We start from the raw sequence: 23,299 nt of genomic DNA, 5'->3' as shown, positions 1-23,299 counted from the left end.
AACTGATGATCTATAATCCGGAATCGCCGAAATCCCAACGAGTCCGGATTAACGACTTTTGGCTGTATAATTTTTAATGTGATCTGCTGGTTCACGTACTTATATTTGGGGAAGGTTTATGCCTGTTATGAAAAAATAAAAAATACAAGAAGTTTGACTTCTGTACAACAGAATTTAAATACGGTATTTAATTACAAAAATGTGCAATTTTTGATGTCATTTTCAACTTGTTTTGAGAAATCAGTTAATTAAGTTAGAATAATTCAAGGAAATAAGTTTAATAGAAGTGGAGTAAAAAAAATATGTAATATTTAATGGATCATACCTGGAAGTTGTGTGGTGAAATCATGAAATTTTTTTTTTTTTTTGAAATGGTGGAGATATTTTGGTTCTTATGTATTATGTTGTCAACTATAAAATTGTTGCTAAGCAGTCTAGTTTAGTGCCAGTTTGGGTAAGCTTGACATACAACAGTCTGGGATTTCATTAGATGTAACCCTGGTTGATTTTTGAAAAGCCACTGTTTTGTTTTTATGTACAACAGTATAAATTACCGTATTTAATGGCATATAAGACGCACCCTTATTTAGATGGCCACACACAAGGAAAAAAAGTTTCAATAGCGTTGTTTCTTTTAGTTCTCACGTTTCGTAAAAGCCAAATAAACAATTATTGAATGCAATTACCTTCAGGCATAAGACTGTGTCCACGTATAAGACGCAGGTAACTTTTTTGAGACCAAATTTAGGAAAAAAAGTGCGTCTTATATGCCGTCAAATATGGTAACTGTTTATTTTTCCCATTTACATTAAAAAATTGGGGTAGGGGAGTTAAAATTTGGCATTTTAATTGATAATAATTTTTAACTTTGAATTAATAATTTTTAACTTTGAAAATAGATAGCAAGCTGTGGATTATTTTCAAAGTTTTTTTTTTCCTTACTGTCAAAAAATGTATTATTGAACACAATATGAACAGCTGAATAGGGCCAATAAAACAGTAATAGTTTATGTGTCAGAAGTTTGATCTCATATCATCTATATGGAGTTTCTAATAAAATTAGGATGCCTAACAAAACAGTACAAAAACTGACAAAAGCCTTTATGCAGAGAGCAAAAACAAAGCAGGTTGAACACTGATCATATATTAAATCAAGATGTGTCAGTGCCTGCAGAATTTCACAGAAATGACTAGCACAACTTTGGCTGGATCTCCACTATCTTTTATGGTTCAGTGGTAACCAACTCTCATTGTCGGCAGGATAATACATAAGTATTTAAATTTCAGAGTAAGATGGCAAATAAAAGTGTTTTTGGTGTTAAAGCTCAACAGTTCCTGGGTCCAGATGTAAATCACAAGGAAAATCTGAAAAATCCTTACTTGAGGTCTTGTTTAGGAGTGTTTTGATAGAATGTGAAGAAAGCTTAATTGGTAGATCTGGTGGTAAATACATGATTACAGGAAACTAGGAATGCTGGGTAATGTAAGACTAGCATTTGTACTTCTTCCTGAAATGTTATAAATGATTCCAGCAGCAATGAAATTGAAATATATTTCTCCAAAAAACATTTTGAAGAGATTAAGAATTATGAGTTGGAAATAAAAAACAACAACTCGTCATTAGCTTTATTATAGTTTTGGTATGTAATTCATTGATCGAACACCGCATCTTTGTATTTAGCCAAACATTAATTGTGAATAATTCAGCCCCATATCTTCAGCTGTTCGCAGACAGTCTTATTGCACCTTCAACTGAAGCATGGCCAGTTTGCATCACTTTGGCAGAACTGCTTCTAAATTGTTTTTAATTCAGTAAACCATTTGTTAAAATAAATTTGAAATTTTCATGTATAAAACTGACCTGTCAGATAAATATATTTAACTCATTTATTAGCTAATCATCTCATATTTAGACAGTAAACCAGTTTTTAAATCTTTTTCAATTCCACTACTGTCTTTGGGATTTTCAAAATGTAAGTGAAGAAATGTTGAAGAATAACTACAGAAAAGAACATTGAAGACTATAAAGTTTCATAAGAACAAAAGATGTTTGGGATGTGTTAGCTGTAGAAAAGACAGTAGAAGAAAAAGAAACAAGGAAAAAAAAGGTGGTGGTGAAAATCAGGAATGAGCCCTTGGAATATGTAGAGAAGCTGTTAAACTTTTAATTAAATCATCCTTTAAATTGTATACTGCTTGTGTTTCTTATAAAAAGTTTATTTATTTTTTTACAGTTTACAGCATTGTTTTTGGATTGTCCATGTTTTCTGGTAATCCAAACATACTCGTGCATAGCATGAATAGGAATTCGCATGAATTGTGTTTATATATGCTTTGCAATTGTATGCTTTATAAAGAATTTTGAGTACTTAGGTGTTACTATGAGTCAATACCCTGATATAGCACTTGTAACTCTGCTTTTCTGCAAGCATTGTGGTAACACCCTAAATGGTGTTATGTGTTCTGGATTCTTCTAGACAGAAAAAATAATTTTCTTTGCTTTTTTTTCAAGGGGGGAGGGGAATAAGGGAGGACATTGAGGGAGATAATTTTTCTTTCTGTTCTCTTTTTTTAAATTTTAGTATCAGTTTCAGGCCAAGCAAGCACATTTCCGCACTCCATAATTTTTTTATAACCCTTTTTGGGCAGAAAGTTCTCAGGACAGCTGCTTATCTCACTTTAATTTTTACTGCATTTTGTGCCAAGTGTTTAGTAACTTTGCCATAGAAGCCATTCATTATTTCCAGGCAAGAGGTATGTATGTCAAAAACTGAAACTATACATGGGTTAGATTAGGTTATTTAATTATGGCAAAGCCTCGAGGGCTATCTGCCTAAGGGGAGTGATGCCTTCGTGGAGAACTTTCTAAGGGAAACTGGCTCGTATACGCGTTACACATGGGAAAAACCACGGAAATACCCATGCGGCCAACCCGTTCCCGGGATTCGAAGCCCGGACCGAAGTACCAGTGTTCAGCGATTTTACCGCTTGGCCGTTGTTGGACTGAAACTATACATGATGAAAAAGATACAATGGAAACGCAGCATCAACAAAACTACTGATAAAGTATTAGAATGAGAATAGGGAATAGATTGAAGTGAAGTTGGTTGCTGTCTTATTTTAGCAGAGTTCATATGCAGGCATATGCAGCTGTAGAGAATAAGAGTGTGATGACAATTTTGAATTCAGTTGCCAAACATCACCTGTCAGAATTCAAAAGCTTTATCAGTCTGTTCATTTCAAAAATATATTTCACCAAAAGACACTAGCTGATTGTTGGAATGTTGTGGCTAATAAATACTGTTGAGTTTTGTTTCATTTGATAAAAATTTGTTGGCTTGTGATCATGCAATTCTAAATCCTATTCTAAAGCACATAAGTTAAGTCCAGGGAGGAGGGAAGTAAAGGAATTAAGAATTTTGACATTGTCTGTGATCTTGTTAAAGCACATTGAATGAATATGTTTAGAAATTTTAATGATCCTTTACATAAATAAAAATGCAATTGACCTAGTAAGTAGAGTTTATGTGAAAGAGTTACATAGAAAAAGAGTAATTTATATGCATTAATACAGTCATTGCTGCTTAGTATTATCATATTAGCTCTAGTACTTAAAATCTTATATTTATATCAAAAGAGATATAAATCAGCTTTCACATTTGAACATCTGCAAGTTAGGGAATGACATTTTTATTTTTTGGTCCTTGAATGGTATATTTGGCATTTTTTACTAACAGTTTTTTGGTACTTGCATGTTATTGCAATCACCTCAGAAATTGTCATGTTTTCAAAATGGGCCAATATCTGGCAACCATTTGTGTAACAGTCCTTTCGTCAAGCAACAATGCCATTTTTGTATGCATTCTTTTTGCTGTATTCCAAGTTCCAATGGATTTTAGAAACGAATCGTGATTTATTTTGGCCTTAAATTTAATTTTAAAATTTGCCCTTGTGGAATTTGCCAGTAGTGAAAGAAACTGTGATAAAATTTCTTCAGGAATACAAAATTATGTCTCAAATCTCTAAAATGAATGATGAGGAAATAGATGAATTTGCTAGATAGCCACTGTTGACAAGGTTTGTACGATGCCAAGTCTGTGGAATTCTTTGACGTTTTTTAAGTAAATATAGATCTCTGTGTACTTGGAGAAATAATATTGCAAAAAAATTACAGAAACATTTGAAGATAAATATGTTTTATTTTTTTATGTATCACATAATCTGTATTTAGTAATTAAAACTTGTAATTTAAATTGCTAAAATATGTGACTTTTCACATGTTGATAATGTTTGTTAACTTTGATGTTTGCTAACTTCGTTTGAAAAATGATAATGTTTAGTAAATATGGATAGTTTGAAAATCTTAAAAAAATTTGCGAAGACCTCCAACTTGAACTTGATAAATAACTTTAGCCTTATCTGTAAAAAATTGCACCAAATTGGGCCAGGGTAATTGCATTAACTCTCTTAGTGGCTCAAGTTTTGGGATCTGTCAATGAAGACCTATATTTAAAAAGACTTAATTAGCTAAATTTGTATATTTACTTACTTTAGGCTCTATTTTCATGAACTTACTTTATTAAGACGACATTTATATTACAGTCAAAAGTCGTTAATCCGGACTCGTCGGGACTTCGGCGATTCCGGATTATCGATTTTTCCGGATTATAGATCATCAGTTTAAATCTCGTAAGATGGCATGCAGAAATTCTAAAATTAAAAATATGAAACCGTAATTTATGAAATAAAGAACAATTATGATCTAAAGGGTATCAAAATTTACAAAAAAAAAAAAAGCTTAATATTTATTTGTTTACTTTATTAAGCATTTCTTTCAATGTAAATTGTTTAAGTTGCTTCGTTATGTGATAATACTTTCTCTTTAATTCTATAAACAGACATAATTTCTTGTTCAGTTACAAAGTTCGGCTGTTCAAGTCCCGTAATTGCTGTGCTGAGAATACCGACTAACTTGTCAATTGAAATTTTTTCGTTTTCACTAACCTCTCTGTCACCTTCTTCATGTCTTTATCCATTTTTTGCAGCAATTCCACTTTTGTTTGACGGACATTGAAACATACTTTCATTTTGTAGATCCTTTGGGAGCTCCAGCATCGGAAATTCTATTTGACATAATCGAAAGTTCAAGTTTACTTTTATAAAATTGTTCTTACAGTCTGCAAAAAATAATAAGCGCATCCAATTCGAAGATTAAGGAACAACACAATCATCAACATTAATTGAAATAGATAATTAGATAATTTTAGCTTATACCGTCCGTTATACATTAAACGCGCATGCGAAAACGTATTCTGCGCTTGTGCACACGCATATGCACAGTCATAAAGATCTTATGCGCACGTGTAAACGCCTTTGTGCATGTGTCAACGTGGCGCATGCGCAGAAAGTTTTTAGCTTTGAGGTACGGATTATAGATCATTCCGGATTATGGGTGTCCGAATTAACGACTTTTGACTGTATTACAGAAAGTAAGAAAGCAGTACATCATAAATAATAAGCTAATATATACCAAGTGACAAAAAATGTCATGACCGGATAAAGCCGGCCATGGCGCTCAAAGGGCTATGTAAGTATCCTGTATGAGTTTATTACGCATGAGTTTTCCAGTAGACTTTACCGATACATAAATTACTTCACTGCTTTTTACCAGATGCTTGTTGTAAATGTAGTTTCATTCTTTTTTGACTGTACAAAAACTTATTTATGAGAGTTAGATATTTTTTTATAATATTTTCTAGGGTTTTTATTAATTTCCCTTTTGACTATACTTTTTGCATTATTTCAAATTAAATACTCTTTTTTTAAAAAAAATTTTGCTTTTGTTTACTATACAAATTTTAAACAAAATTATTGTTGGACAAATTTTACAAATCTATCCCTATATCCTCATGGTATCTTTTTTTCCTCTCTTTTTTTAGTGTCTTGTAGTATCAAATTTGTTAAGATTTTTTTTTCCAGTTTTCTAAAATGTATTGTGAATAACCTTTTTTGCAGTAGATTATAACTTTGAGAAAGATAGCTATTTCGAAGAATATTAAGCATATGTTTGAATTGAGAACTGCTGTCATTAAAGTTTTTCAAATTTTTTGATTAGTTGCATTTTAAATTATAAATTTTCATGTTTCTATGCATTTTTTGGGAAGAAAGAGCAATTGTGTTTATATGCATTTTCTGTTCTGTTACTAAAACGAAAATGTCTTTATTATAGAAAAACATTTCTATAAACAGACTACATTTCTCTATTTTCACATTCTGAAGGATGCACTAGCATGCATACATTCTTTTGCTAATAAACTGGTTTGATATTTTATGTCCATAAATTTAATTTCTAGAATGTTATTACATAATTGCCTACTGATTGTTTGGAATTTAAATTCAGTTATTTTTAATGCTTGTAGTTTTCTTGTTAAAAAGTTTTTTTAAAAAAATCTAAAGCATCTCAAAATATTTGTTTATGATAAACAATGTGTTTATCATAAACAAATATAATATAACCATGATAAACCCCTCTGAATCAATAGTTTGAAAATCGCATCTAATAAAATTTTAATTGAAATAAAGTATTATGTAAAAGCTGAAAAATGGTCAAGTTAAATAATAGGGTACTTATGTATTATCCAGTCGACCATAAAAGTTGTTTGCGATCGAACCATGAAATTTTTTTTGGAGATCTTGCCAAAGTAGCAAAGTCTGAAGAGGAAGTTGTCTGTGAAATTCTGAGGGAATTGATGATGCTTTATTTAATAAACAATCAGTATTTCACCTGCTTCATTTTTGCACTTTGTAAAAAGGCTTTTGTGGATTTTTGCCATTTGTAAGGCTGCCTAATTTTACCTGAAGTTCTGTTTAGAATGCTATGAGTACAAACTTCCTACATGTATCAGCTTTTCTATCGGCCATATTCAGCTGACCAGTATTATATATATATATATATATATATATATTATGGTAAGATCCAATAACTTTGGAAATAATTCACTACTTGCTGTTCTGTAGAAGGTAGATTCTGAAAAATTTTTTTTTAATGCAAGAAAAAGTACAGAAATAACTATTAATGTATATCCTTGTTCATAAAAACAAAACTTGGCTCACTAGGAATCAGTCGGGGTTGGATTTACAGATAGATGCATGCTGATTGATGCACAGATGTTAAGTCATGCTCATCCATAAGTAGTGCTAAATCACATTGCTTGGCAACAGTTTTATGATTGATAAGATAATATGTAAGTATCAATATTTTTTATAAATGTTCCTGACTGGAAAAATTGACAATGAATAGTTAATTTTGAGATTCCTCTGCTATTTCATCAGTTTAAAAAAAAATTCAAACTTTTATTTAAATTATTTCTGCAGTTATATATTTTTTATGGATATTGTGTTTTTGAATAAGTTTAGATTACTTTAAATTTCTTTTTTATGTTTACATGTAATATTAAAATGCATAGTCTGTCATGTATCTGTATATACCTTTGACAATAAATCACATTATAAATATGAATTATAACTAAAAAATTTTCAAGTATGGTTTCTATAAAATATTTATGCTTTTCACTCTTTTAGGTGGTTTTAAAGTGTGGGAATGTGCTTTTGATCTGGCTAATTACCTTGCAGTAAATAATTGTATTAAAGCTAATGATGCTGTATTAGAGGTCTGTATATTTCTTATTTAATATTTTTTACTGTTAAAATATGATAAATTTTTCTTTTTGTTTTTGTGTAATGTACAGTTATGTCTGTATGTGCAATTAATCAAGCTCATGAAAAGATTTTTTGGTTAGCCTATATTTAAGGGTGCCCCTTCGATTCACCAAGTTGTGTTTTATTTATGGTAACCTGAGTAGTTATCACAAAATTAATGTTTTGAAGGTATAATTTATTTGTATGTGAATGGTAAAACATTGGTTGTGTAAGAATTAATTTTGTTTATCATAAAAAATACGAAATTAAGTCAAATCTTGCTATCATCTGGTGCTTTTTCATTCTTCATATATATAGCAACAGCATTAAAATGTGCCAGTCCAACTACTCAAGAACAGTCATATCTTTTACACCCATTTTAACTGCATCTGTGTCAAGAAATAAAAGAATGTATTTAACTGGTTATGGTTGCTGCTAGATCTCTAGACTGATACATACATTCATCCATCAAAAAAAAAAAAAATTATTATTTCAACATCAACATCTAAAATCATTTCATAGGTATTTAATGAAACTTTTAAATTTTTGCTTTAAAATTAAATGTTTTATTCTTGTTTTAGTTAGGTTGTGGTGCAGGTTTACCTGGAATTGTGTCTTACATTTGTGGTGCATCTGTAGCTTTCCAAGATTTAGTAAGTTCCAGTTATTTATTTTTTACCTTTTGTACTGAGTAGTATTTATTTTGTACCGAGTTTTGTACTTTTGTTAACTTCCATTAACATCTGTTTAAGGAAAAAAAAAACTAAAACATTTTTTTCCTTTTTATAATGGTATAATAGTTTTTAAATATATATGCATTTAAAATTTTATTTTTGGAAAGAATAATGCCACCTATGACTAATTTAAGTTTTAAAAATAAATTTAGCATAATTTATGTATTTAATTTTCACTGTGAGTAATGTTGCAAGCTATAGCTTCGTGGATATCTCTTTAAATACTCACTCCATATGAGCAGGAAGAATGATTATTTATTGTAATTCATAATGTCACACAGCAAAATAAGTAGCTCATATATAATGCTGCCCCCCCACTTTTTATCATGCGATTTATCTTTAATTGATTTAGTTTCATTTTTACTGAAAAGTTAAATAAAAAATAGATAGAAAGATAGATAGAAATGCTCCAGATGTCCCTGGGCAACAAAATTGGTAAAAATATAATTTTTAAAGCTTTAGGAGCAAAGTTCCTTGAAGCTACCAGAAGCCTATGCAATTTCTCTTATATATGGCCCCAGCAGCCATTGTGAATTAGTTTTAATTGGGTCTGATTCAGTTTTGAATACTTCAGAAAACTGTTTTAGCAAGCATTGTCTGAATTGTGTTTTAAAGTTTACTCTGTAAGTGATATCAGTGTAGGATATTTCTTGTCTGCTAAGGAGACTTTGCCTTATATCCACATTCTACTTGAGTTATTTACAGCTGTTTATTTTGTTGTGTGTCGATACTAATTACAAAAAATTGCAGTATCTCTCAATCTATAGCTATTAACTAGACATTCATGAAGCTATAGCTTGCAACTGTAAGATACTTTTGAATTTAAAATTCTGTAATTTCCTATTCTTCACAATTTGCATTCGTCACTGTAAAAATTGTGAGGAATATCTTAATGGCTAAAGCTATGAAATATTAATAGTCTCATCTAAGGTTTAGTTCTTGATAAAATGAGTTGAATGTATGGATATTTCTTTCATTTTTGCTTTTCATAATGTAAGTAGTCATTTCGTCATTTCCTGTAAAATATTCTTTGTCAGACCACATCTCTAAACCAAGCTTTAATGGCTTTTGAGTACTTTCCCGCAGTGGATTAACTGATAGGCATTTTATGTAAAATGTTCATCACCATGTCACTGATCCAAATGAAGCTTAATGGCCTTTGAATACTTTGTTATAATGATTTAACTGATGCCTGATTGCCACATGTTCTAAATGTTCTGCCACAGTTGTAATTTCTTAATATCACAGTGCATTGATTGCATTAAGATTCTGTGAATAATTGTACATGATTATTCACAGTACTTACTTCAAATATGTCTTAGCATAATATAATTATGCTGTAGCATAAGAGTAGTTGTATATGCAGTATTAAAAGTAAAGTTTTAAAGATTAATTTTAAAGTAAAAATTTTTAGATCATCACATAATTGTTTTTTAAATTTTTCAGTTAAAAATTTTTGCTTTTTAAAAATTTCTTATTATAGTTTTGAAAGTTCAACAAGTGTAATAAGTAATTTAAACTTAGAAATTGTGACAAATATTGCACCTTTTAAAATATAATGTTTAAAGTACCATTGAAAAAAAAAAAAAAATATTTTAGAAGACAGTGCTGTAAGTTAAACAGGTATTGCCTTCAAAATCTATTTGATCTAAATGTCAGATTTAAACATTAAGCTCAATATTCCTGTAAGTAGAGAATGAGTAGGTGCATTGTAATCTTTTTGATGCTTTGGTGCCAAGTGCTAAGCTTTAAATTTCAATAATATATGAAAAAGTTTTAGAAAACATGAATAAAAGTCATAAAAGTGATGTACTAACATATTCTTACCAAAATAAAAATTATTAAAAATTTACAAAAATTGAAAATAATCCTGATCATTTGCCATTGCTAGTACCTCAAGATCAGGATTCCATTTGATAATCTTCAGATTCCCTATTATGTAAATAATCATAATGTCTTTTTAACATATTGGAAATGCTGCATACTCAAGTTAATGAAATGATTTTAGAATACTACCAGCTTTAATTTCTTCTCGTGCTTTAATTATAAAGCTGCATAGAATATCAAGGGGGTAGCTCACATGTTTCATTTCAGAGTAAGAGTCTCCCCCCTTTTTATCATGCAATTTACCTTTAATTGATTTAGTTTTATTTTTACTGAAAAGTTAAATTAGAAAAGTTAGCCCTCATAGAGCAGAGGCTAAATTGGTGTTGTTATTGGTGTAACCCTTAATTTATTTCATCCATTATATGTAATTTGAATAATAATCTCTCCTTGAATGCCATACAGAGAGAATTTTCGTGCATTAATAATTTTATGCTATTTTCATCCATCTATCTCTTAGAATGAATCTCAACAAAATTTCTGTTGGGAGATATGATATTTAATGGCACTACTTTTTTAAAAATGACATGGTCGTTTTTTAAAAAATAAGTATGCCATCTTTCATGCGTATGTGCACTGCAGTAAACCCATACTTTTCTTGTCTAATTGTTTTCATGAGGACAGTGTGAATGTTATTTACTATGTGGTTTCCAGGCCTTTACAGTGTGATTGAGGAGGTTTCATCCTTATTACTGAATACATTTCATCCATATTCCAATTTTAGCAAAAATTATAAATTTGCCACCTCTTTATTTCAAATTTTTGAAGTTCAGTTATTTTTAATTGAATGATTTCAGTAATAATTTAGTTCTTGCATGTGATACAATCTCTTTCCTATCCATAAATTAAATACACCAACTGACAGTGCCCTTAAAAGATTTCACATATGAATTAGACTTAACCCATCTAATAGGATAAATAAACATTGCATTGCAAATGACAGTATATCCATTTTGTTGTTTTTTTTCATCTATTTTCCCACTTAATATTCTAGTTGTCGCTAATAACATTTTCTTATTCTTAGGTGCATTTAGCTTTTGGCATGCTTTCTAAAGCATCTTTTTCTACTTCCATTTTCAAATAAGTTTCTCTGTTTATTCCAAATTTTCTAGGTGTTTCATAGTTATTTATTGAGAAGGCATGTCTTACTATTTTTAACTTAAAAATGTGCTTTATATTCCATTCTTTTAAAAGGGGTCATTTTTATTACTTTGCATCTTGGGGGGGGATAAGTAACAATAGTTATTCTCTTTCCTTAGCGATTGCATATCTTTATTCTCATCAACAGTTTCTAAGTGATGCCATATTCTGTACATCCTTCAGGTAGAAGTGTTCAAAAGCAAATGGGAAAAAATCTTGCTCCTCTGTTTAGGTTTTATACATGTTTCAAATTATTTTAATAAAGAAATGCATTAAGAGATAGAAACTGGTTTGTCACTCATAATGTTTCATAGAATCTTACCTCTTGTGCATTTATAATTGAAAGAGAATTTGTTTTTTTCTCTTTTCATTTAGACATTTTGTATGTGTGTAGGTTTATTTATTTGCTAATTTTCTGAAAAAAAACTTGTAAATTTTAAGATATGTACAATTTTTTGGTTAGTCTATATTTTAAGGTATCCCTTAGACTATCACCAAGTGGTTGTTTCATTTATTCTAACCTGAGTAGTTGAATGTTATCAAAATCCTGTTATGACATGATTGGTTATAAATCCGTGATTGCAGTGATTTTAACTGTTGGGAAAATATTTTTAAGGGCTTATTTATGTGTTGGATATTGGTTAAGAAGTATGTTGCTCATTTTGTGCTTTAAGCCATAAAATACCTGCTGGTGGTGCGATTAACCTGAAGTTTCTGTACACTTTAGAACAAATGGGAAAGAAAATAATGATTGAGTGGTGTGTAAATGAAGATTTAAATGGCTTTGTTCATCTCTCCATAAATTACGCAGTGAGATTTAAGGATTTGAAAACTGCAGCTCATATCAACACTGTGGAAGTTATGTGGGGTGTAATAAAAAGGGATTTTCGAAAGAAATGCCTCTGGCAGTACGAAGGATATTTTTCATTTTTACTTTCGTGAATTTATGTGGCAACGACAGTATACAGATTCTAGTTTAGATAATTTTAAATAGGTTTTAAATGCTGTTAAGGAATTCCGTGTTTCAGAAATGTTTAAATGAGGTGAGTCGATATTTCCTTTTTGTACTGCGTATATTAGATAATATGTATTTTCATTCTTATGTTATTTCCTTGTTTGATCTAAAATGCAGTTTTTTGAGTTTATAAATTTTTTGTTTTAATTATGTTTTATTGCATTATGTTTTGGATGCCATTTTACTGGCGAGGGCATTGGATGTAAACAGGAATGGCACCAAAAAATCGCCGATTTTTGTCAAGAGGTACCCTGAAATATATTTTTTACCAATTTTCCCCCCTTCATCTCTTGGATATACAAATATTAAACCGTTAATCAGTAAAAAAATCAAGTTACATGCTAAGTGTACTTAAACTATTGATTCTTGTGTTCTGTTGATTCTTTATTGTTAACTAACTATTGATTCATTAAAATCTTATGTTTCACATATATATTGCAAAAAATGTTGTAGACAATATAAAGTCATATTTTTTCACATTTAATGATTAAAATATTTGTATTTTGATATATTGTTGATAGAGCCTGCCAGATTCATGTATTTTTTCCCCACATTTGCTAGAATTCTGAAGTACTGGAACATGTTACTATTCCTAATGTAATGCTTAATACTTCAGAGGATAAATATGCCCATGTTAAACAGAAATGTGCATTTCTCAGTGGTGACTGGGAATGCATTAGGAAATGCTTTTATTCATATGCACAAGAAACAAATCTGTAAGTTGTAAATTTGTCATTTTTAAGAAAATTCTCATACTTTTGCAGCAATTTTAGCATTTCCTTATGAAAAAATATTTTTACTTTTACTAATTGGAACTGTTTTATACTTAATGCTATGCTTTTATTTTTTTCTAAAATTGTAATATGTATCAACTCAATTTTGTAGTATATATCTATTTCAAACTTTAACTGATTCTATGTATAATATCCTCATACTCAGAAATAAAATATTGTTAAAAATTATAAAATGTTACTTTGAAAAATATAGCTTATAACTATATAAATATGCATTTATGTTGACTTTAAGCATAACTGACAAAACAAATTGTAAAGTTAGCATGAAGAATTCTGAATTTCTTGCAGTGATTAATATCTACTTAATTAAGGTTTTTTCAAAATACCCTCAGCTGCATTTTAAGTCCACAAAAAGTTGTAAATATGACCCTCATAGTTTTTTGAATTGCTGGAAATTTGCATTTCCTGTTTGCTATTGAAAATGATGTCACAATCTTTACTATTTGAATAGGAGTGGCCATAAGCAAAGTAATTTATGGCTTTGGTTTCCACTCAGTGTGTTCAATTTATGGATTATTTAAAATTATATTCCTTTTCATTTCTGTTATCTGATCGGGTTACTGGCTCAACAGGAAATTGCATAGTACAAAGTATTGTAATGTCTTCAGTAAACAATTGGATATCTTTCAATAATATATAAAATTAATTATTTCCGAAGTTCATTAAAAGTTTAGGAGTAGCAAAATGATGAACTTCTGATAAAAATCAAGATTTTAGATAAAACCAGTTTGAAAGATAAAGATTTCAAATCAAAATCATTTTAATTCAAGCAGAACTTGGTAAGTCACCAAAATTCAGCTTGAATTAAAATAGTATATAGACAGTTCATAAAGCTAATATCCGGCTTTATGTAAAATGAAGCAGAATTTTTGAGTAAAATGAAGCGGAAGTTTTTAGGGAAAGTTATGTTTAATTTTACATATTTCTCCAAGTATTTTTGGAAATATGTCTAAAATAATAATTATTTTAAGATGGTATACAAATTTTTGTATGTTATAATTAAAAAATTTTTACGAACGTATAAAATTAAAAAAATAAACGAGGAAACTTATTTGAACTTTCCATGGATGAAGTCCAAATTTTAGATTATGCAAAAAAATAAATAAATAAATAATATTTAGATACTTTCAGATAAGAATGAAATTCAGTTAACATTCTAGAACTAAAATTTTTAATTGTCTTAACCTTTCTGGCATACTACCTTTTAAAGTTGAAACTTCGATAAAAAAAAAGTAGGCAGTCTAATTAGGCCTAGAGGAATATACAAGTAAAATTTTGTGAAGATAGCACTTATCGTTTTAATTCTGTGAGTGTGCCTGCATTGAATAGAGCTTCAAAAAGAGTGCTGAAACGAGCATTGCTGGGAAGCGTGTAAAAGAGTAAGAGATTTTGCCTATAATTAAAACACTAGATTCTGAATACCGTAGAAAATTTAGCATTACCTAGGATGTGCCGCGGGAAGACCTGCTACTCTACACCCCCTAAAAGGCTCTTTTTTGGTTATATGATGATTACATGCATACGCATGTGTGGGGGGAAAAAAGGTAACTTGGGTATATGATATTTACATTATTTACATTTCATATTTACACACAAGTCTATTTTTTTCATGGTGGTATTTTTCAAAGAAAGTGACACCTATGAAAAAGCACAACCCAGTATTGTATGTTTTGCACATGTACAAGGATCCATATCAGATTCACTATCTGAAGCAATTCGTGTATCACTTTCAGTGCTTCAGAAATGGTCAGCCTTCTCCGATCCATTTGGAAAATAATTAACAATCCGAAAAAAATAAACTAATATTATATCTACATTTATAAATTATAGACTGTAAAATAAAAATAAACATCTGCAACTCAAAACTACTAAACATAGTGTGAGCGAAACTTTGAACAAAAGCGAAATAGAAAAATTTAAATAGAAAATAAAATAGAAAAAGCGAAATAGAAAAAGAGAACTGCTCTAGTGAAAAACCAAACAAGATAACTGATAAAATTACCCTTGACCTTCAGAAAATCACCCCAACAATTTGTTAGTTAATAACCAAACGTCCCCTCCCTCCCCCCCCTCCAAAAAAAGAAGAAAGAAAAAAAAACAGGAAATGAAACACAGATGTGGACCCACCTTTCTATTGTCAATGAACTGACCGATGAGATGCGGAGAAAGAAAGAATACAGTCTCTCAGTTGTCCTAGTGTCTTGGTGTGCCCAGTTTGGGCACACCTTGGGTTTGCCATTTGATTTTAGGCAAGATTTCAAGGTCAAAATTTAAAACTAATATAGAATAAGGAGATTAGCATACAGACAAAAAAAAAAAAAAAAAAAAAGTGACATAGAAATTTTCTTTTCAAGCAATTCTTTTTATATCCTAAAAAAATCTGGAAGATTTCTTTGAAAAATGAGGGTCTTAATAAACGAAAGATGGCTAAAATATATGGACTGGTTTGTGTTGAGCTGCCATCTACTATAAATAAAGAAGGTTCAGAGTAACCTATAGTAACCTCTAAATCTTTTTTCATTCAATTTTTCTGTACATACAGAAGGAAATTTTTAAGTGTGCCCAGAACGGGTACACTGTGCCACAAAAGGTTAAAAAAAAAAGAAAGAAAATGCTTATTAAATTTTTACAAAATTGGTGCTTTGGCATAACTTGAGGCATGAATTAGAAATATGGGGGGGGGGGGCTAATCAGCATCCTGTTTCTGAAAATTTTAATTTTATGTGAAAACATGCATGTTTTTACAATGCTTTGTATGATTTATGTGTTTATAGCATAGCAAAAACAAATATATTTTACACAACATAAGATAATCAACCATAACATTCGTTGTTAAGTCACACATTTGAGACGTGAAGAATGTGAGTTGAATTCTGTCAATTATTCAATTAGAATACCACAGTCTTTGTGCAATCTGTGGGACGTGACCACATTTGAGATCGTGAAAGATTACATTGGGGGGGGGGTACAAAATTGATGAAAAATTTGTAAATAAATTTTATAAAATACAAATACATCATTAAAAAACATTTTTAAGAACAAATTTTGGTTTTTAAAATGTGAAATTATATTAAATTTGAGATATATTACTCTATTTTAAAACTGTGCTATCTATTTGAAATTGTTTTAAAATCCAGTGTGCAGCTGTCTGTTGCCATAGAAACAAGGCTTAAACCTGTTTTTCGTAGGGGTGTTTTGAATAATTGCTTTTCAGTTTGCCATCGTGGTGTACTTAATAACAAACTGCCTTTCTCTTTTCCATGGCCAACATTCACCAAAAAACTAAATAATAATAAAACATATATTTAGCAACTCTACTTGAAATATATTAGCCCTGCTACTACAACGACCACCACTGATTAGTAGACATAGTAGTGTGAGTAATTGTGGTAGACATAAAATAACATTGCATTCATTTCAAAATGATGTGCTTGTAAACAAGTGATGAGTGTTCAGATTCTAGTTACTACTAACATGGTACGTTTGGAATTTAATTATACTTTTGGTGTAAAATTTTGTATTTAACTTAGTATTTGTGTTAAATAGATTGCTTTTTAAGTTACAAATTTTAAAAGGAAACACCTGTGAAGTTTCTTAGGAAAAAATAGTGAATTTAAAATATGAGCAAAATTTTGTCACCTGGGATATTAACAAAAAGCACTTAAAGCTTTTTAGCAAGTGAGCTATCGTGTAGCTAACACTGGCAAGCCATACACAATTGTTGAAGAGTTGATTGTTCCAGTAGCCCAAAATATAATAGCAATTATGTTTGAAAAAAATGGAAAGCAACATATATATATATATATAGAGAGAGAGAAAGCATTGCATAAGTTATAATTTTTACCAGTAAACAAGTGATCAGTCTGAGGTACGACAGTTGGTCACAGAATACGTGAAATGGTAGATACGTATGTTGAAGTGAACTTATAATCAGAGTACAAGAAGTTAGAGATGAATCAGAGTACAATGGAAAATTAACTTAGAGTACAAAAAGTAAATTTTTCAGTCTTCAATTGAAAGAGTCCACCGATTGCCAAAATGCTTCAGAACTAATTTGTATTGCAAAATGTGAATACAAAAATGTAGGTGTTGAAAACTTTCTTTTTTTTGCAAGGAACTACAAAGGACTACAGGAGAAAAAAATCTTTAAACTGGTAAATTTTTGCATCCCAGGAAGCAATATATCTTAGGAAAACTTGTGAGTGTGCAGTGACGGAGCTCATGCCCTGGTATGAAAACATAGTGGATTTCTAGCCCGAATCAAAGAAGCCTCTCCCTGTGTAACATGGATTAATTGTAGGATTCATAGAGAAGTGCTAGTATTGAAAAACATGCCACTGAAATTAAAGTTTGTCTGTCTTAGATATTAGTTAAAATAATAAATTTTATAAGTACATGTCTCCTGAACTCAAGAATTTTCTCAAATTTATGTGAAGCAATGGGCAGCGAACATCTTTCGAGGGGTAAGATCGTAATAAGACTATTTGGACTTCAAGACGAAGTGTTTGTGTTTTTAAAATGACAGTGCACAAAATTTTTACACCTTTTAACTTATGAAAAGTATCTATGTAGTTTAGCTTACTTAAGTGACATTTTTCTCAAATTGAAAAAGTTGAACTTCAGTCTTCAAGGAGAACAGTTAAATATACAGTCATACCTTCCTGTAGGGGATACCCACTGAGCGAGACATTTTGTGCCTTAAATAGAGGTGTCCCTTTTTTATAGTGTACATACGCGTACTAAAAAAGTGTAATTTAATTAGAAATTCAGGTTGTATCAATCTTTAAATAAATGATACATAAACACATAACATAGTCACAAGTGTTTATTTTAATTTGAAATTGATAAAAAATAAAAATTCTTAATGGAGAAAGTTTAGTTATTGCAAAAATGTATGAATTGGATATTGGAGTCTTGGACTTACAGGAATTTATTGAAAATAATCCATTACACATGGCTTAGTTTGACCTGTGCATTGCAAGCACTTTTTTATCTATATGGATTTTTAAAAGCACTTAAAGCTTTTTAGCAAGTGAGTTATCGTGTAGCTAACACTGGCAAGCCATACACAATTGTTGAAGAGTTGATTGTTCCAGTAGCCCAAAATATAATAGCAATTATGTTTGGCAAAAATGGAAAGCAACATATATATATATATATATAGAGAGAGAGAGAGAGAGCATTGCATAAGTTACAGTTTTTACCACTCTGAAGTCACTGATAATCTTAAGTCCTTTGTTGTTACCAACGTTTATGGATTTTTTTAATTGGAAGGTGTATTTTAAGGGATCTGTTAGTTTTTTGTATCACACTTTTCTTCTGGTTCTTTGTCTTCCTCACTACTTTTCAAGTTATTCTTTTTCAAGATCACATCATCAACTACAGTTGAAATAAAAGATTTAATTTCATTACTGTTACTTTCAGTTTACAAAATTTTATTTCTAAATATTCTTGCATTTGAATAATGCTACTGATTTGCCTAGTTCAAACAGTTCGTTTTCATCAGTAGTGTTTTGAATGAGGGCACTCGAAACTGGAATTAAATCAATGCTAAACACAATTTTGTGATATGGGTTTAAAAGCCTATGTTATCTACTGACTGGCATTCAATACATTGACACATTTTCCAAACTAATTGCTATTTCATCAAGCAGGTTGACAAAGAAAATGCTGTAAAAACAGTTTTTTTTTGTAATGAACCTTGAAGCTTCTAATAATTAGAAGAGTTAATAATAATCATAATTAATACCTTGATCCAAAGGCACTGATGTAGCATTAAGTGGAAAAAATACTAATTTCACTGATTGCAATTTTACATTTGATGAGTATGCTGGCAAATTGTCAAGAAATAGCAGGATCTTCCTATTTTTTCCTAGACATTGTTGCATCAAGAGCATTCAACAATTCTGACATTATGCATTACATCACCAGGATGCTTTGCACAAAACAGGATGCCTATGGCCCGATAAAGCTTTTGGATTGATGTGTTTGAAACAACTTTGTTTTTAGCTTTTATAGTTACAAGTAGGTGCTCAAGCTCTCTTTCCATTTTACATGAAATCTGCTCAGTGATATGTTCCTTGGAGTTTATAACAACAGATCACTTTTTTCCATTGAAGCACAGAATTTTATTATGCAAAATGTGAGGAAATAATCCAGATATGTAGGTATTTTTAGCCTCATATCCAACACAAGTTTCATGTAACGTTTTTATCCAGGCTGTTACATATCTGATATCTACTGATTTTTATTTCTCACAAAGAATCTTAGAAGTAATGTTCTGGCTTTGCTTAAATTTTCTAACCAACCATTGGATGCTTTGAAGTTCTGTAGTCCCAGGCCTTCTGAACCCCCCCCCAATAATACTTCACTTCAGGAATAATACTCCACTCCAGGAATATTGTTTGCTTTTGCAGAACAGAATAACACTGCTGTATCAATTTCACATGCTTCAGTTTTTCTAAATTTTACAGTCTTAGAATGTTTATTTGAATTAGTAATCTATAATATTTTATTTCTTCTCTATCTTTTAGAACAAGACTTACTTCGTTTTTACTTATTGTAAATTTCTCCCATAAATCTTTCAAACCATGTTTTATGCTAAGCATCCTGATATTTTTTCAATTTCTGGCTATATTAATTACATGAACTTTTTGTTTTAGTATTAATCTTCTCCTCTTTGAAACCATGCTATAGATAATGTTTGTAAACGTAACAATGTTTGTAAAGTACACTTCTTTTGCTTCCCAGTCCTAATAATAACTAAGAATGCTAGAAGTTTTCACTCATCCTTGATTGTTGATCCAGTCATCTCACTGCCCTTTTTTGCCATTAGTCCATGTTGTATCCTTCCCCTTGCTGAGAACTAAAGTAAGAATAACTGTACTTTGAATTCTGTGAATGTGAAATACCCTTTTGATTGTACTACAACTTTGTATTTGCAATGTAGTGTTCCCATTTTTCTTACTGAAAAGCAGATTTCAAAAGAGAGCTATTAACTTTTCACTTCATTGTTCCCTTATCACAAAACTATCTTTTACTCAGAACAGACTTGCCTTTGAAACTTCAAAAGAGTACTAAGAAAGAGAATTTTTTTTATTTATTTCTGTATCTTATTTTTTAAACTTTTTTCAGTGTTCCTATTTGGACAAGGACCAACAGAATTATCCTTTAAATAGGGGTGTCTCTTACAGGAGGTTCTACTGTGTTTTTAGCTAATGATAGAATCAAAGCCTTTACAAAGAAAATTGATTTGTGGTGCTTATATTGCAAGGAGATTAATTTTGGAGCATTTCCCAAACTTTAGAAAGTTTTGTTATAGAAAACAAACTAAAAGTTGTTCAGTCAGTCATTAAAGCTATAACAACTCACTTGACAGAGTACTTGAGAAGTACTGATTTTTCTGCATCATCTTATATGTGCAAGAGGAGATTTTCCCAATTTCTCTATCTGAAATCTAAATACCAATACAAATTAACAGTGGAGACTTTAAGACTTAAATTGAGAAAAATAGAACCCAAAATATTACTACTAGTAAAGAAGAAACGTGCTCATAGATCTCATTCAATGTTTTCCTTTTGTAGTTTTCTTACACTGAAGCCTTTTTAGAGTTCCTTCATATTATACACCATGATCTAATTTTAATTTATAAATGATTAAGCTAGTCGATTTTTCAACTAAATATTTTGTAACTATATTGTTGATTTTGATTTTATTATAATTGCTTTGACACTAATGTTTGTTTTGTATGAAACCAAAATAAATAAATAAATAAAAAATAATTAATACTTTCCTACTTAGTGATAGTTTTTGAGTGATTAGAATTAGATTGTTTTAAATTTTGGGTTGGCATGTTAACTCGATGTTTCCAAGTAGGATAGCATTGCCAAAAAGTTTGAATACATCTAGAATAGCAGGTACAAAATTGTCTCCCTACCTCTTTTCTTTACTTTCTATAAATAGTGAATAATTTAATATCTTTATTTTCAAAGAATTTTTGGTGACTTTAGATGACTAAATTATTTTAATTATTTATAAAATGTTACCAACTACCATATTTTTCCAAATTGCATTTTTAGCAAATGTATTTATTGTAAGTTTGAAGTATGCCTTCTCTCACTTAGTCTTTTTATGCTGTGTAGATTTTCATATATTTAATAGATTTGCTAAGAATACAAATTTTATTATGAGTATTACTGATAAATCATTGATTATTGCTGTTTTTATGTATGGAAATTACTATGAGTTGTATCAGGAATGATGTTCAAGTTACTTAATTTTTTATTATTCTAGGTTTGATGTTATATTGTCTTCTGAAACAATATATGAAAAAGTTAACCAAATTAAACTTTTAAATCTAATGAAAGCTGCTTTAAAAAAAGAAGGTACTGTGTATCCTTAAGAAGTGTAGAAATTAGATTTTTTAAAAATTATTATTACAGTACAAAGTCCGAGATCCGAACTCATTCGGACTTTGGCGACTCCGGATTTAGGATTTTTCCAGATATTAGATCATCAGTTTAAGGCTTGTAAGGTGGCATGTAAAAATTATAAAATTAAAAATAAGAAATCATGATATATGAAATAATGAAGTATTTATGATCCGAGTAACAAAATTTACAATAAAAGCTTAATATTTGTTTACTTTATTGTATGAGCCAAACAGTTGTCTACAATCAGGACAATTTTTGCATTATAACGAGAAACTTTTTACTCCTTTAAACGTTTTACTCCTTTACTTTCCTCGTGGTTGTGTATTTTTCCAATTACAAAACGTTTGCACTTGTGCATTCCTGCCGCACTTGCACATACTAAAATTGCTAGTCACGCTTTGGAATCTTTGACATGAGAGACTTTTCGATAGAGGTTGCCAAGGTATTTTGTAGTACATATTGCTAGAAAAGAGCAGTTTCATCAGCTTTGTGAATTTGTTCTGGAGATAACTTGTAGCTATTAAAGAGTTCAATGACTTCGTCTGCAAGTAGGTCAGTGTCAGCTGAAGCTTTTTTATTTGAAATTCTTAACTGCATTATATCAGGTGATTTTAAAATTTGTTTAACCAATCTGTCGAATATATGAACTCAGCTTTTAAGTGCATTTCTTTATATGCTTGGCTTGAGCTATTAGCATTGGACCCATCAATGGCACGTCCTCACTGCGATGCTGTCTGACTCATTCAATTATCACTTTGTCATGATATTCACTTTTAACTTTATGTGTTTTATGTGTTTATGTGAATAAAAAATCAGTTATTCTTAATTCAAATAGCACTAAATGTAATCTTTTACCATATGAGTATCTTCAACAAAATCTATTTTTAGCATATGGAAAGAAATTTTTGTTAAGTTTTTCCTTGTCAATATTTTAGTGCATTTAACTTAAATCTGTAATCATTGCCAAGCGTATTAATATCAACATAAAAAGTTACCATACTCTTTGTACTAATATATAAAATTGTTTAGGCGTTGCTGCATGAGTCATTACTCAAGTTGTCATGTGTTTATAAACATGTGGGGATGAAAGCAAGATATATAAAAAGATGATTCACGAGGTTGACGTCAGGGATATAGAGTAACCAGTAGGTGTGAAATCAACGATGTTTCTGTGTAAAATTTTTTTGTGTTATTCCTTGTGAGCAGGGCGTTGGAATCCACAAAATATTCAAAAAGTTCCTTTTTCTGTTTTCTTATGTCATATACAGTTGACTTTCCAATGCCATACGCCTTGCATAATTTTGAGATGGATATACCTTTAACCATTTTTTTGCAGTAATTCCACTTTTTGTTTAATGAACATCGAAACATGCTTTCGCTTTGTAGATCCTATTACAGCTCCAGAATTAGAAGCTTTTTTCAACATGATCAAAAGTTGAAACTTTAATTTTCATCAAAGTGCTGTAATAAATTGCTGCTATATTGTCTGAAATTCCTTGGAATCAGTCAAATATAATTTTAGCCGAGTTTAATAGCATCCACTATACATTATTGGCTATGTATCATGAGATTGGCGTTGAAAGACTAATTCTTCTGCTAAAT

General features: G+C 30.2%; 1 protein-coding gene across 1 annotated transcript in view; it reads left to right on the top strand.

Annotated features, from left to right (window-relative positions):
* LOC118186908 (histidine protein methyltransferase 1 homolog) overlaps nucleotides 1–23,299 on the top strand; it is a 66,448-nt gene that overhangs the window by 28,682 nt on the left and 14,467 nt on the right. Inside the window, exons 4-7 of the mRNA XM_085823724.1 lie at nucleotides 7,582–7,670; nucleotides 8,280–8,351; nucleotides 13,033–13,187; nucleotides 21,558–21,656. Of these exons, the coding sequence (XP_085679850.1) occupies nucleotides 7,582–7,670; nucleotides 8,280–8,351; nucleotides 13,033–13,187; nucleotides 21,558–21,656 (415 nt within the window). The remainder of the gene's footprint in view (nucleotides 1–7,581; nucleotides 7,671–8,279; nucleotides 8,352–13,032; nucleotides 13,188–21,557; nucleotides 21,657–23,299) is intronic.

Source organism: Stegodyphus dumicola, chromosome 9, assembly GCF_044657685.1.
Source record: "Stegodyphus dumicola isolate Sdum_Otavi_A_Nest chromosome 9, ASM4465768v1".
In the NCBI taxonomy this organism is placed as follows: Eukaryota; Metazoa; Arthropoda; class Arachnida; order Araneae; family Eresidae; genus Stegodyphus; species Stegodyphus dumicola.
Note: the sequence above shows the minus strand (reverse complement) of the source record. Positions and strands in the feature narration are given on the sequence as shown.